Below are 14341 nucleotides of genomic sequence, written 5' to 3'. Positions count from 1 at the left end.
GAAAACTTGTACCATATTTCACCTTTAATTCTTAAATGAATGCCCTACTTCATCATACAAGAGTGTCACATAAAAGTAGTGAAAATAGCAGATGTACAAGCTCACAACGTGACACGTATTTTCACTATTCAAAAAAAGTTTTAAAATAATTAAAAAAATGAATGGTTTTTGGATGTACAAGGTTTCCACCCGACAGTGACAATATTGAATAAAGGAATACAAGAACGCTCGCCAAAAAACACGCTCGCCCCGGGTCAAATCCGGCGACCTCAGAATGGTCGCCACCAGGTATTCCTAAACGTGACCTCAGTAAAACTATGCCTAAACCTAACCTTATTCCTAAACATAACCTCAGTAAAACTATGCCTAAACCTAACCTTATTCCTAAACGTAACCTCAGTAAAACTATGCCTAAACCTAACCTTATTCCTAAACGTAACCTCAGTAAAACTATGCCTAAACCTAACCTTATTCCTAAACTTAACCTCAGTAAAACTATGCCTAAAACTAAACTTAATCTCAGTAAAACGAATACAAGAATACAAGAACCGCTGGGGGCGAGCGGTCTGTAAAAATGGGGGCCGAGTGTGTTTTGGGTCTAGCGTTCCGGTTACCGAATAAAGACCACAACAGTAAATACTGAATAGTAAAAGGTTTTTATTGAAAAGCCTAAATCGGCAGAATACTCTGTCACTTATCTATCATAGTTTTACAAACATCTGGTATACACACACACACACAAAAAAAGACAAACTGATTCACAGAGAAACATGACATATGACATAAACATTCAATATGTGGGAAAAAACAAAACAAAATAATTAAAAGAAGATTCCAGCTTGATTGGCAACTACAGGAGATAAACGTGATAAACATTGTTAACAGTACGACCCCCAGATCACATCCCCTTAAAGGCGGACTGTACTTGTACTGTTACATCCACCCTGATTTTCATGAAATGTTCAAGCTAGGGCTGGGCGATTATATTATATTATATGCACAATAGTTTTGACCGAAATACCTAGATATCAATATTGTGACAACAATATCGTACCCATTTTACCACAAAATGTCCAAAATATTCCAAGCGTCACAATGTCACAATGTGATGCATGGTTAAGCTTGTAGATCAGCTATTTTCACTTGAGTTTTTGGACAATTTTCTTAAGTATAAAATGGGGCTTAAGTGATTAAAACCAGGGAAAAGACAACACTTATGCCATTTCACGATATTCAATATCCCTGACAATATGTAGTGTCGTATCACAATATCGATATAGTCTCTGTCGGGCGGAAACCTCATATGTCCAAAACTGTTACTTTTCAGGATTCAAATAAAAAAATAGCAGATCGACAAGCTGAGAACGCGTCGTTTCGCGCCAAAAAGATAAATAGGAGATAGGCGGTTTCTGCCCGACAACAGCGATATATTAGCAACATATGGCCCAGCCCTAGATCAAGGTACAGTATCTTATAAGTGCACATGTCCCTGTTGCAGGAACATGCAGTGCTCATACTAAGGCCTTGTTTGTTTCTCAAATCGGATCTTTAGGACTGACGGACTGTCCACACTGTTATTTGCAAGTGATCAGGTTGGATTTGCGTATTTAGACGGCACCAAAAACAGCTATATCTACAAGTAATTTTTGGCTAGCGACACCGTCTTACAATAAAGTATAAATCAGGCCTCATTGTCCGAGTGTCCAAACCAAAGACACATCCTTAGAAATAAGGTTTGAAATCGCATTTCAAACCATCTTAGGAACGGGACTCAAATCTTGATTCACAAAAATTGAAGTTTCCATGTGTTTTTTGGTGTTCAGACTTGATGATTAAAATCAGATTTTGGGCTTTCAGTGTGAACAGAACCTAAATGAGATGTTCCAAGTACAGTTGGATCAACCCCAGAGAGCTGCTGTTGCTCATGACAGGGGAAATGCTATGGACAAGGACACAGGAAGGAATCTAAATGAGCTTGTAGCCATTTTACAGTCGATGGTTTAATAACAAAACCAAAAAAAAAAGGATACTTTTCACAAGCTTACACCGAGACGTGGTCAAACCCGTCCATTACTCCCATATCACACAACTTAAAAAACATTTCTCACTTATACAGTATGCAGGTTTTCTTTGGGGGGAAACTGTGTTAAGTTTTCAAATTTTGAACAGAACTCGGGCTATATCGGTTGTACATATTGGTCAACACAGTTGGTTTCATCAATTATTTGAGCAAGAATTTAGCCTTTGGATGAGATTTCCACATTAGAAAGTGCTAGGAAATTACATGTTCACTTTTTTAGCAATATTATTATTATTATTATTTAGACAATTCAGTCATTAGTTCAAGAAAGAATAGGAGAAGCAAAATGTCAACATGCAAGTGTGCTTATATGACCATAAACAAAATACATTTTCACATTCATGGAAGCTTGTTTTCCTCTCTGTATGTAATACATTTGGCCAGATATATCACCAGCCCTGTGCCACATGCTGCTCACTTGTTTGTTCACTTATTGGTTTCAGGATATTTGGCCAATTACACAAGCAAGTGGTTATATTTTTTGGCATTGCACTAGGTCTGCTACCATAGCATTAGCGAGTTCTCTCCAGCGCTATGTGTGAGGGACTGTGTATTTCCTCATTGACCAGGTCTACTGTTGTCTAAACTGTAGGAAAATAGAGAAAATAATGTCATTACTCACCCTAACAGAGGTGGTTTTGTGGTAGTGAAAGACTCATCTCTGAAGTGGGAAGCTTCTCAGAAACACCACCTTTGTGTAAAATCCACTTTTTGTCCAGAAAAATCTCTTCGATGTATTTTACTTTCTGCCCAAAAAGTGGATTTTACACAAAAAGGTGGGTTCTGAGAGGCTTTCCACCACGGAGAAAAGGCTTTCAACACCACACATATCGCCTTTTTTTTGGTGAGTAGCTACATTTATTTCAATTATTTTTACTATAGTTTAAACATCAGTAGACATCGAAAACCTGGTCAATGAGGAAATATATAGTCCCTCACGTAGCGTTGAGAGAGAGAACTCGCTTAACGCTATGGAGGGACCAGAGTTAGCGTTGCACTTATGAGGCATGTTGAACATATTATACAGACGTGCCTTCAAAACCGTCAGGTAACATGGTAATGTAGTACATGACAAACGCAAACCACAGCTATACACAGCATACAGTACCAGAACCTTCCAAAAACATGCTCAGAAACCTTCCCCGAAGCTTCAGTTTTTAACGAGGACAACATTTCCAGGGCTCAACGTGGTTGCTACATACATTTACGAAATGGCACAAGTACACCGCAAAACTCTGAAGTGTCAACTCTGCGGGTGTTTGCAGTGTATTCAGTCGTCTGTGTCGGGTGTAAACCTCATTATGTCCAAAACGGTTACTTTTCAGGATTCAAATTCAAAAACAGCAAAAGTAGCAAAACGGCAAGCTCGCAGCGAGTGGCTTCGCGCCGCGTTTCGAGCTTGCGGATCTGCTACTTTTGTGTGACACTGTAGTATGATCAAGTAGGGCATTAATTTACGAGAAAACACAAAGAGTTATAATATGAAGATAAGAGGTTTCTGCCCGACAGCGACAAAATGAACGTTGGATACCTCTCTCTCTCTCTCTGGCCCAGTCCAGTTACAGAGACAATGCATAGTCAGTCCCAAGCAGATGATGCTAAAAAGACATTCTGCCAGGGGCTGCATTGATTGATTCACTGACTACCTGGCCAGTAGAGGTGAAGCTGAACTCATTATGGGGGACAAGAGAGGCAGGGGCTCATCATCTCTTTTGGAGTATCTCTTGAGTAAAGCCTCGTAGTACGTCGTTGCCAAAAAAAAGAACTGATTTACTAAGAGGAAGAAGTGTCACATCGGAGTATAAATTAAGCTTTTTAAGAGTTGCTGCAGTGATGTACAAAATCCAGGACCGGAGCAGTTTTGCATAATTTTTCCAACACACTTCTTCTGAAATATTTTGTCACCAGTTTCCATTAACCACATAAACCCTAACGTCCACATTCTGGGCATATTATAATAGGCGAATATAGGTGAACATTCGGCAAAGAGATTTAGTGTAGAGGGGGGGGGAAAGGAGGCGGCAAATATCCCTGTGGGACCCCGGTCAACAAAGTATAACAGGGTTCGAGTGGCTAGGGGATATTTAACAGAGCATATCGAGGCGATTGAAACCAGGTGTTGAGGTTGGATTCCTCAATGAGTAGCAAAGACAAGGTTTGAGCATGGAGAGGACAAGATCAAGACTGGCTGAGGAGGGTCACAAAATGACAAAGATAAAACATTTATAAAAATGGTCAAATTCTCTGAGGACAAGGACAACCGAAGCACAAACCGATACCCCCGAAGCATAAATAAACAGGACATTTGACTCAATGTACTTAACTTTGGGAAGGAAGACCAATCTCCTGGTAAGGCTGGCTTAATTATTCTTACATTCATGCGAGCAAGACTGTTAGCGATCGTTTCGGTACCACCCTGTGCCTCGGTGTGGACATCCCCCCCGCACACAGGCAGGGGATCACAAGACCCCCTGTGTAGGGATGGGACGATAAACGCTATTATCGTTTATCGTGATATAAAGAAACGCTCACAATAATCAATAACGCAGAGATTTAAATTCATGGTGAAATTATCCTCGTCATACGCTAGGATGAATTAGCTTTTGTTGAGCTGCAAATTCAGTACCACTTAAACTCTCTATACTTGATCAAATGGACCTGTAAAGAGCGCATTTGGTACGCTCTTATTTCACTCTACACAAATAAATTCGCAAAAAAATAGCAGATCTACAAGGTCACAAAACGTGTTGTGGGCTTGTAGATCGGCTATTTTTGGCAAACATTCCCCACGGAATAGGGCTGCTGGGGGTTCGAGTGGTTAACAAAAGTGGCATTTTAAGTTTTAAGCTACATTTGATTATCGCGATAATATTGTTAATCGCAATTCTTTTTGACGTGTCATTTTCATATCGTCCCATCCCTACCCCTTGTGCAATGGTGTGGACACGCCCACACACAAAGCAGAGGAACACAAAGACAACGGGCTTGAACTGTTGTACAATCAAGCTATAAGGAAAGGCACTGGAATAATGCTGTACACCACAATAGATTATTTTGCTCTCAGTTCTGCCATCTTGAAAAAGGTAAAAATCTAAAAAATCTTCTGTTGGACATCATTCATTTTTGAAAAATAAAGTTGGAGTACTTAGAAAATTTTCTTTTTTTTGCATTTAGATTTTTGTTTTTAGCAAGTTTTACAAAAGTAATTCACTATAAAAAGGAAAAAAGGGAACTGATTATGGCATTTTGGTTATTAAATAAACGTTTGACGTATAATTTGAATGAAATTAATCTTACAGGAACATGGATAAGAACCTTTGAAAACAAAGTCAACAAATGAAAGTCCATATGGCCATTAAACTGAATAAGAGTGAAACTAAATGTCAGTTGAAATGCTTTCTCGATCTACAACACAAAGCAGCATACCTGCAAACATGGTTGAAGGAGAAACACAAATAAAGATTAGTGCCGTTTTCACAAAAGAATTGCCATCAGGAAGAGAGCGACGAATGTAGAGAAATAGTTTTTTTTTAAAGAAACAAAGTAGTGAGTTCACAGTGCTAGCCATTTAGATAGGGGGATGTGTCTACTGAGCACTAGCGAGGAAAAAGGACAGCGCTTAAGTGTCACAAAGCCATCTTTCCCATGGGTGACATTGCCACTGTGGGGGACACTTTCCTCCTTGCCTCCTTTCACACGAGCAGGGAGGAGGGAGGGGGGGGGGGGGGTGGGGGGGTCAGTGCATCTCTAGTCTGCTGTACTTGACACCACCACGGGTCCACGGTGACACTCTCCATGTGAATGGAAGCTGATAGTTCCGTGGGACTATGCCTTTGACGTTCTCCTCAAAGTACTGGAACATCCGGTACCACCAGACTCGGGAGAAAGGGTTGCTCTGCGATGTCTCCTTCAATGACTAAATCAAAACAAATGGGACACATTTATTTGTATTATGCACCAGGAACAAACCAAAAAGTTATTATTATGAACCGGGATGTGATGTTTAACAAGTTTTTTCTTATTTCTCCTAAATTAGTTGTTGACGAACTAATCAGAGTTGCTAGCGGAATAAAACATGGATATACCCAGTGATTATTATGCCAAACAAAACGATTATACCAAACAAAACAAATGATGACGCCTCTGGCCGAGGGGAATCCCTTTGAAGAAGCACACAGGCACTCTTGGCCTCATATCTGCTCAAGACTCTAGACTGCTCACGGTGGTGGTTGAGCCTTATTACCTCCATGTCAGTGGTTCTCAACCTTTTCAGGCTGTGACCCCCCCAAAATAATCATATTTGAACAGGGGACCCCCACCCTGACAAGAACTTGGAATTGTAGGAGTTGAGGCATTACATTTAGTTTGACTCGGTTCCACAGATAAATATTGTGAAAATAGCCGATTTACAAGCTCACAACGCCTCGCAACGCAAGGCGTTGTGAGCTTGTAGATCGCCTATTTTCACAATTCTTGCCTCTTTCTTATATTATTTTACATATTATTTTATATATATTACAATTTGGCCAATGTCGGACCAGTTTTTATAGTATAGTTTGTTGTTTACCTTTGATGCAGTAATGGTCTTTTTCTTTTTTATAATTTATTTTTTTCTGTATTAAAAAGTCCTTAAATTGTGACTTCACTGTCATCTGGGGACCCCCCCAAAATGCATTTGGCCCACAGGTTGAGAACCACTGCGCTATGGCCACCCAGATGCCAGGTCAACGTGACACTAACGGAACACGTTTTTATACAAACACATGTACAGTGAATGACTCAGGGGTAATCAGGAGTTTATGCATTGTTAAGCTTGTCCCAGCTATCAAGTTTAACAACTTTGCCCCACCTCCTTTTATAGTTCTAACAGGGCTTATTATGCATGTGACGTTCGTGACACAGTTTGCTGAATAGTCTGGGTTTTAACTGGAATGCATGCAGGATTTGTGGCAGGCAAATACAGTGAATGGAGCACATCCCTGAGTCCCAATTCCACACCGCTGTATTGAGAGCAGGACTAACAGACCACATTTGTCAAATGCGTTGAACTGGTGAGCAGTGTTGATTTCGTCGAATAAAACTATGACGAAAAATGTCTGTTAACTACCTTTTTTCACTTACGAAAACAAAATAAAAACGAAATAAAAACTAAGATATGATAACTAAAACTATGACTAAATATTCTGTCAATTTTGTAAAAAAAAAACTTGACTAAAATGTTTGAGAGGGACTAGTGGAGAAGAGATCCAGTAGAACTAAGACAAGTCATCATGGGTGTGCGACCGAAAATAGTTGATCTACAAGCTCACAACGCGGCGCAGCACGTTGTGGAGTTAGTTTAATCTTTCCCCGAAAGCCCTTGAATATGACTGAAGACATGAGCATGTTTACTGTGATTATGGTAAGCTTACATTTCATATCACACACACCATAGAGTAAGAACTCCTGTAACTAATTTTAATCGATTTCTGGAAATTGTGAATCAATTTAGAATCGTTGATAATGACAATCGCGAACCAATGTACATAGTCAGTTCAGTTCAGTCTAGTATCGGCGGGGTGCGAAACAATCCTCGCATCCTCAGAACTTTTAAAAAGGCGTTGAATAAAAAGTATTAGCCATTATCCATGTGTTGTCGTTGAGTAATGTACTTTTTAAATCCTAAATATATTCTTGTATGGCAGCCATTGCGCTTCGACAGTGTTGCAAACTACAGGATTGTTGCCTTTGCTACCTTTAAAAAGGTAGCCACCAAACAGACTACTATAGATTACTACAGACTGGCAGTCGAATGAAGTCGTGAGATCAGTCTGTTGGAAGGTGTGAAAAAAGTAGCTGAAAGCACAGACAGACGGCTACTATGGAGCTAAAAATAGCCTATGGCTTGATGTCTTTTTAAACAACAAGCCTGCTGCTATCCGACGGTCGAAAGCCTTTCAACGCTTCCCTACAACTTGCGACGCAACAGTGCACCTATTCAACAGCAGATTTCCAGCAACAGACGCTTTCCAACACTTACCACCGCTGACGTCGGTGCGGTGGTGAGCTACCTTAACTCATTCAATCCGGGAACGCATCTGTGTCATTTAAAATTTCTTTGGGCTATTCAAAAATAGCAGATATACAAGCTCATAGCGTGGCACCGAGAGCCACGCTATGATCTTGTAGATCTGATATTTTTTTAAAGTCGTGAAAATCTTTGCAAATATATAAAATATAACTCAAATATTTGCTTCTGGGGGGTCCCTGGAACAAAATATTTTGAGATGGGGGTCCGCGGCCAAATACATATCTAGAAATGTTGCTATATCAGTGGTGCTCCAACTTTTTCATGTCAAGGACCCCCAAAATTATATGTATTTGGCCGCAGACCCTCATCTCAAAATATTTTGTTCCAGGGACCCCAAAAAGCAATTATTGGAGTTAAAAATGTTCACTTAAAAAATATATGTATATTCAAAGATTTGCAGACATTTTCACGATTTTTCAAAACAAATAGCAAATCTACAAGCTCATAGCGCGGCACTCGGTGCCACGCTATGAGCTTGTAGATCTGCTATTTTTGAAGGTGCTGAACTCACCTGCTGGTTGGCCATGGTGTGGTACCACCAGAAGAGACGTGTAGTGATGAAGTAGGCCACGACCACATCCACAGTGTAGTGGTCGTGAGCCAGCAGGATGCAGAAGATCCCCACTGCGCTCAGGGTCCAACAGAACCAGTGGTACCACCAAAACCGCTTTGGGGAATCTGACAAGTTTAGAAGGAAAAGAATAACCAGGGTTAATAAACATACAACCCAAAAGGAAAGACAAAAACCTACCAAAACCTAAATTCAATGTAAGGGGTAGAACAGCGGGAAAAAAACGGTCCCTTACGCCTCGTTCCATCCAATTTATTGATGGAAGAGAGATGATATTGTTTGATGATTGTTAAGCCATCTACAGTAATTGTCAATAAATGTGATGTCACAGATGTCAACAAGACAGCAGGTCAGAGCAGCTACACTGTAGTTACACAAAGCTCTCGTTCTTAAAAACTACTTATAGGGAAAATGGCACCGTTGTATGGAAATGCTCTAAATATTTCCAGCTTGTCGGAAATATAATTTCTAAAATAAAAAACATGATTGGATAGTGTTGTCAACAGTAGAAGCTAAGTTATGTCAAATACCATAGGCTTACAACGTGTGTGTGTATGTGTATATATATATATATATATATATATATATATATATATATATATATATATATATATATATATATATATATATATATATATATATATATATATATATATATATATATATATATATATATATATATATATACACACATATACATACATACACATTTATTTATTTTCAGTTCAAGCCCCTACACAGAGTTCAGATGTCACCAGACGATATGCGTGGCTACGTGAGAGGTGGCTGGCTAAGGTGAGATATGAAACACATGTTGGACTGGTTTTCCCTCATATTATAGTTTCACATGAGGGCAGTATGGGTCGGGGGGGGGGGGGGTGAGCAAGGCTTTGTAAAAGTGTACAATAAATTAAGCATGACAGTGACATTTCCCCTTTCGTTTTAATCAAAAGCCATTCATTCCCCTTTGTCGACACTAGATGTCACTGTTGTATCAACAGGGCTTCTGGTCCAATGGAACCAGCATTGCAACATCAACATTGTAGCTCTGACTGAGGCAGGTTCAAAGATTATGAACAGTTAACATTAACCCTATAGATTTCCTTATTAAACATTAACCCTATAGATTTCCTTATAACAAACACTTCAAAAGACAAGTGGCTTACAAACTGTATCAGTGAGATACAAAGAAACATCATTGTATTGAAAATGACCAAATATTAGGCCAGAAGTTTTAATTAAATGGCAACTTTGGTGATCGATGAAATTGAACTTATTGTGTGTACAACTTTTTTTTACTATGAAACCCTCTTACTGACAGTTCCCTTAAAAGGTAGTTTAAGTGATATTTTGTGGAAAACAAGTAAGTTAAATCTCCATTATTCTGATATAAATCATCGTTATAGAGTGTTTGTTCAGTACCAGGGGCCTCCCCGTCTCTCCAGCTCTTTAATAAACAGAAAATACATTTTCAGGCGGGTTTCCAATTTCATCCAATCAGGAGAGAGAACCCATTTATCAGCTTCAATGTTATAATGTTCCCGTTCCAATGTTGTCTTTTTGTTTCACTACTATTTTACTTGTTTATCCTGTGTCCTATGTGAGTCCTCTCTCCTGATTGGATTAAATTGGTATCCCGACCTGAAAATGCATTTTCTGTACGTGACTGAGGGATACCACTGTTACTGAATAAACAACTCTATATAGCAACGATTACAATACAATATAGAGCTATTTAAAACTTATTTAACAAAAATATATCAATTACACCACCATTAAAGAATTTAACCACTTAAACCCCAGCATCTGATTTTTCACAATAACATAAAACAGATAATACACTAGTATAGAGCCCTGAGGGACTCCACTCAACCATATTGGGTGTAAGTGGTTAAACAGACATAGACTCAGAGCAGAAGCCATGCCGTCACTGGTACTCACATTCCTTAATGAAGAGATAGGTTAGTGTTAACATGACGGTGTGCCCGCTGTACAGGTAATCTCCACACATAGTGTGAGACCCTGTGATGGACAGACCCCCACCAGCTATCATCTTCATTATCCTCCTCATCTGAGCCTCCCAGTTCCCCAACAGCTGCAAGGAACAAACATAAAGACATTCATTAAACCCACGAGCCATTAATAATTAAATACATCTCACATGAGATTAGAAAAAAATATGACATTTACTGTGAATGGCTCTAGCCCTAAAATGAGCATTAGTGAGGACCAATTATATGAATATAGGTTGAAAATGGGTGAAGTGGTCCTTTAAGTTAAAAAAAATCTTCTTCCACCACTGCACACTAGAGATGTGCAGGTCAGCTGCGGAGATGCCAGAACCCCAATGCAGCTTTTATGAGGCTGCCCGCAATCCGCCTATCTATGTAATCTATTTCTAGGAAAGGCTTTTTTTAATGCTTTGAAAACTTGATTTCTTTTTTAAGGGCTCATAAATTTAGCCTGTTTTGAAGCCTACAGGCTACCATGGGCTTAGGCTACTGGATAAATATTTTCTTAGCATTTAGGTCCATCGTTGAATCACAATATTTTGTGTGCAATCAACAAACTTGTATTCTGCTTCTACCTTGTACTTTGTCTTACTTTGTGGTATCTTGTTTTTTGTTACGTCAGGGACTAAGAATAAAAATGTGCATTCTTTCAAACTCATATACTGTATATCACACTGCATTCTTGACTATACTGCACTGTACTATACTGTACTGTATTTGAATGCCCTGTTCATTCATCTTTACCGTCCCACTCAAATAAATGAAATGAAACAGACATGACATGCTAGATACAGTAAGCCATAGTGAACCCATGAAGCAAGAATTGTCTATAGTTGGAGAAATAATCAATGTTTGTGTAAATCATAAGACAAATTGCTGTGAAGTGTGAACATGCAGCTACATGTATTCCATTTGTTTCAGATGTGCCAATTAGACGCACATATTTATTTCCATTCCGAGGTAATTTTGTTGATTACAAAGTTGTGAATAACCATGTTCTTTGTGGACTGAAACGAGCTGCATGCCTAAAGTGGAATTGTGAATTATTGTGGAATTGATGTGTCTGTCTGACTGATAACCTAAGGAAAAGGTTATTGGATTGCATGGATTTTTGAAAAGGAAACAAAAGGGATTAAAATAACTCATAGATCTTGAACAAAATGTGGTGCTTTTGGGTTTCTAGCACAACTTGTCGTACCAGCAAAACATTGATAGAATTTTTAGGCGATCAAAAAGATAGGCCTGTACGATTCCACATCCACAATTCTATACTGAATTTAAGTAAAATAAAATAAACCACCACCACACAAACAAGCTGAAATCGCAGGCTCCACACAACGTGGGTCCTGCAATCACCACAGTTCCATTCACACCTGAGAGGAAATGCACGTGTAAGTGAGATGCTTCTGCTTTGTGAGGACGTCGAGTTTAGAGTTCACATAAAGAGAACCCACTCATCACTACCCCTTCATTGTTTCTCAATGTCGGGTCCAAATGGACACTTACGGATGGATCCCTTTGGTTCCATTTGTACCCTCTCAGAGTTAACTGAACACATACTGTAAGTTAAATTAAACGGATGTTGAGAAACAGGGGTTGACCACAGTTCCATTCACACTTGAGAGGAAATACATGTGTGGGGAAGTCAGTTAGAGTTCACAAAGATAAATAGAAGCGTTGAAATCCCCTTACTCACTTCCGGTTTGACTTTAATACATACATATTAAATACTAACGCTTCACAGAGAAACTTTGGTTTTGTCTTGTGTTGCATATGAAAACTTTGGTTTCGTCTTGCGAGTTGCATATGAAAACTTTGGTTTTGTCTTGTGAGTTGCATATGAAAACTTTGTTTTTGTCTTGCGGCATATGAAAACTTTGTTTTTGTCTTGTGTTGCATATTAGAATGGTCTGTGCATGGCATTCACGTGATGCCATGTCTTTGCAGAAGAAGATATAGAAATGTTTACAAGATTTATGAAATCTACTGCATCAAGACAAATAATGACAGCATTGCTGTGGATAAAGGCACCTGTGAGATAAACAGAGCCAAGGCCAAGGCCAATGGCACAGGTCACTTTTACAGCATTTCATGTGACAAGTCACATTGCCCTCTGTGGCTGCTATTACATCATTGCTGTCAAGTGGAAACCTTGTATGTCAAAAACAGAAATTGAAAAAATAACCTGTGTTCCAAAGGATCTAAAGGATCCAAAGGTTAATGCTTTTCATTGGTTCAATATTCAAGCCTGCAGACACCTTTTTAATGCAGCAAACAAATTATTAGACTGTTACTGCGTCAATAGTAATCATCAAACTATACTATAACATTTTTTTTTTAAATAACAGAGAGAGGCAAACATTTTGAAAATAGCCAATCTACATGCTCACAACTCGGAGGCTTTGAGCATGTAGATCGGCTATTTTCACAATATTTATCTGTGGAACCGATGAATGTAATGCCTCAACTCCTACAATTCCAAGTGCTTGTCCACTGCAACAGATATACAAGCATGTATATAATATATATATACCTTTGGAGAACATTTGAAGTGCATCCCAGGCACAGGCAGAGTGGTGATGTACATTGTGATGCACCGATACAGGTAGAGTGTGCCAACAATGAAGAAGAACCGACGGCCGACAATAGACCTGGAGGAACAAAGCATGAGAGAAATGTACAGAATTCTCATCAGATATTGATCACAGTCAGATGCACGAATGACAACACTGTGACGGTTCAGAACCCTGGGGACGGAAAGTCAAACGGAGCATGAACGAAAACATTACATTTTAGCTTCCCGAAGCTGAAACGTTTCCCTAATCGTGCGCTCATACCGACAGTGACCGCAAGCGACTAAAGCTTGATTTATACTTCGTTGCACGCTGGTGTTGCATGCCATAAATAGCAGATCTGCAAGCTCACAACGTGTCACGAATGTGACACGTTGTGAGCTTGTAGATCTACTATTTACTGAGCCCGACACCGGCATGCAAATAAGTATAAATGAGGTTACAGCCGGCAAGCAGGTATTCATTTCCATTCGTACTTAATCCACAATGTTTGTCTACTCTGCACAAAAACTATATCGTCTCATACCTCATATGTCCAAAACAGATACTTTTCAGGATTTTCTAGATTCAAATTCAAAAGCAGCAAAAGTAGCAGATCGATGGGCTCGAAGCGCGGCGCGAGGATCTGCTACTTTTGATGCTTTTGTGTGACGCTCGCTGTAGTATGATCAAGTAGGACGTTAATTTACAAAAAAAACACAAACAGTTAGAATATGGAGATATATTGTTTAGTCATACTGTAGGTGAAGTGGGGACTAGTAAAATGTACTACCCTATACTCACTGAATGGAAGATCCCCAAACATTTTAAACTAGCCTGTGTAAAAGTGAAATAGGCAGTGCAATTGCTAAATGTTGTCATCAGAATGTCCTACAATGTCATCAGAAACGTTTGTACTTTTGTACTGCCATCTTTCTTTAGAAGTCCACAAAACTACGTAAGCAACAACCAAAAGCTGATTGATTGCAGCGACAGTCGTTTCTCAAGCCAGATTAATCTCTTCCACAATCTTCTGTAGTCTGTAATTCTGGCAAG

General features: G+C 39.2%; 1 protein-coding gene across 2 annotated transcripts in view; it reads right to left on the bottom strand.

The window, feature by feature from the left end:
* Positions 1 to 640: 640 nt before the first annotated feature.
* Positions 641 to 14341, bottom strand: part of LOC308099803 (phosphatidylcholine:ceramide cholinephosphotransferase 1-like) — a 52232-nt gene continuing 38531 nt past the window's right edge. For both annotated transcript variants that reach the window (XM_080448602.1, XM_080448603.1), the window contains exons 3-6: positions 13267 to 13384; positions 10663 to 10816; positions 8662 to 8828; positions 641 to 5996 (exon numbers count right to left, since the gene is read on the bottom strand). In XM_080448602.1, the coding sequence (XP_080304728.1) occupies positions 5817 to 5996; positions 8662 to 8828; positions 10663 to 10816; positions 13267 to 13384 (619 nt within the window). In that variant the 3' untranslated portion in view covers positions 641 to 5816. The remainder of the gene's footprint in view (positions 5997 to 8661; positions 8829 to 10662; positions 10817 to 13266; positions 13385 to 14341) is intronic.

Source organism: Gymnoscopelus braueri, assembly GCF_963280865.1.
Source record: "Gymnoscopelus braueri genome assembly, chromosome: 14".
In the NCBI taxonomy this organism is placed as follows: Eukaryota; Metazoa; Chordata; class Actinopteri; order Myctophiformes; family Myctophidae; genus Gymnoscopelus; species Gymnoscopelus braueri.
Note: the sequence above shows the minus strand (reverse complement) of the source record. Positions and strands in the feature narration are given on the sequence as shown.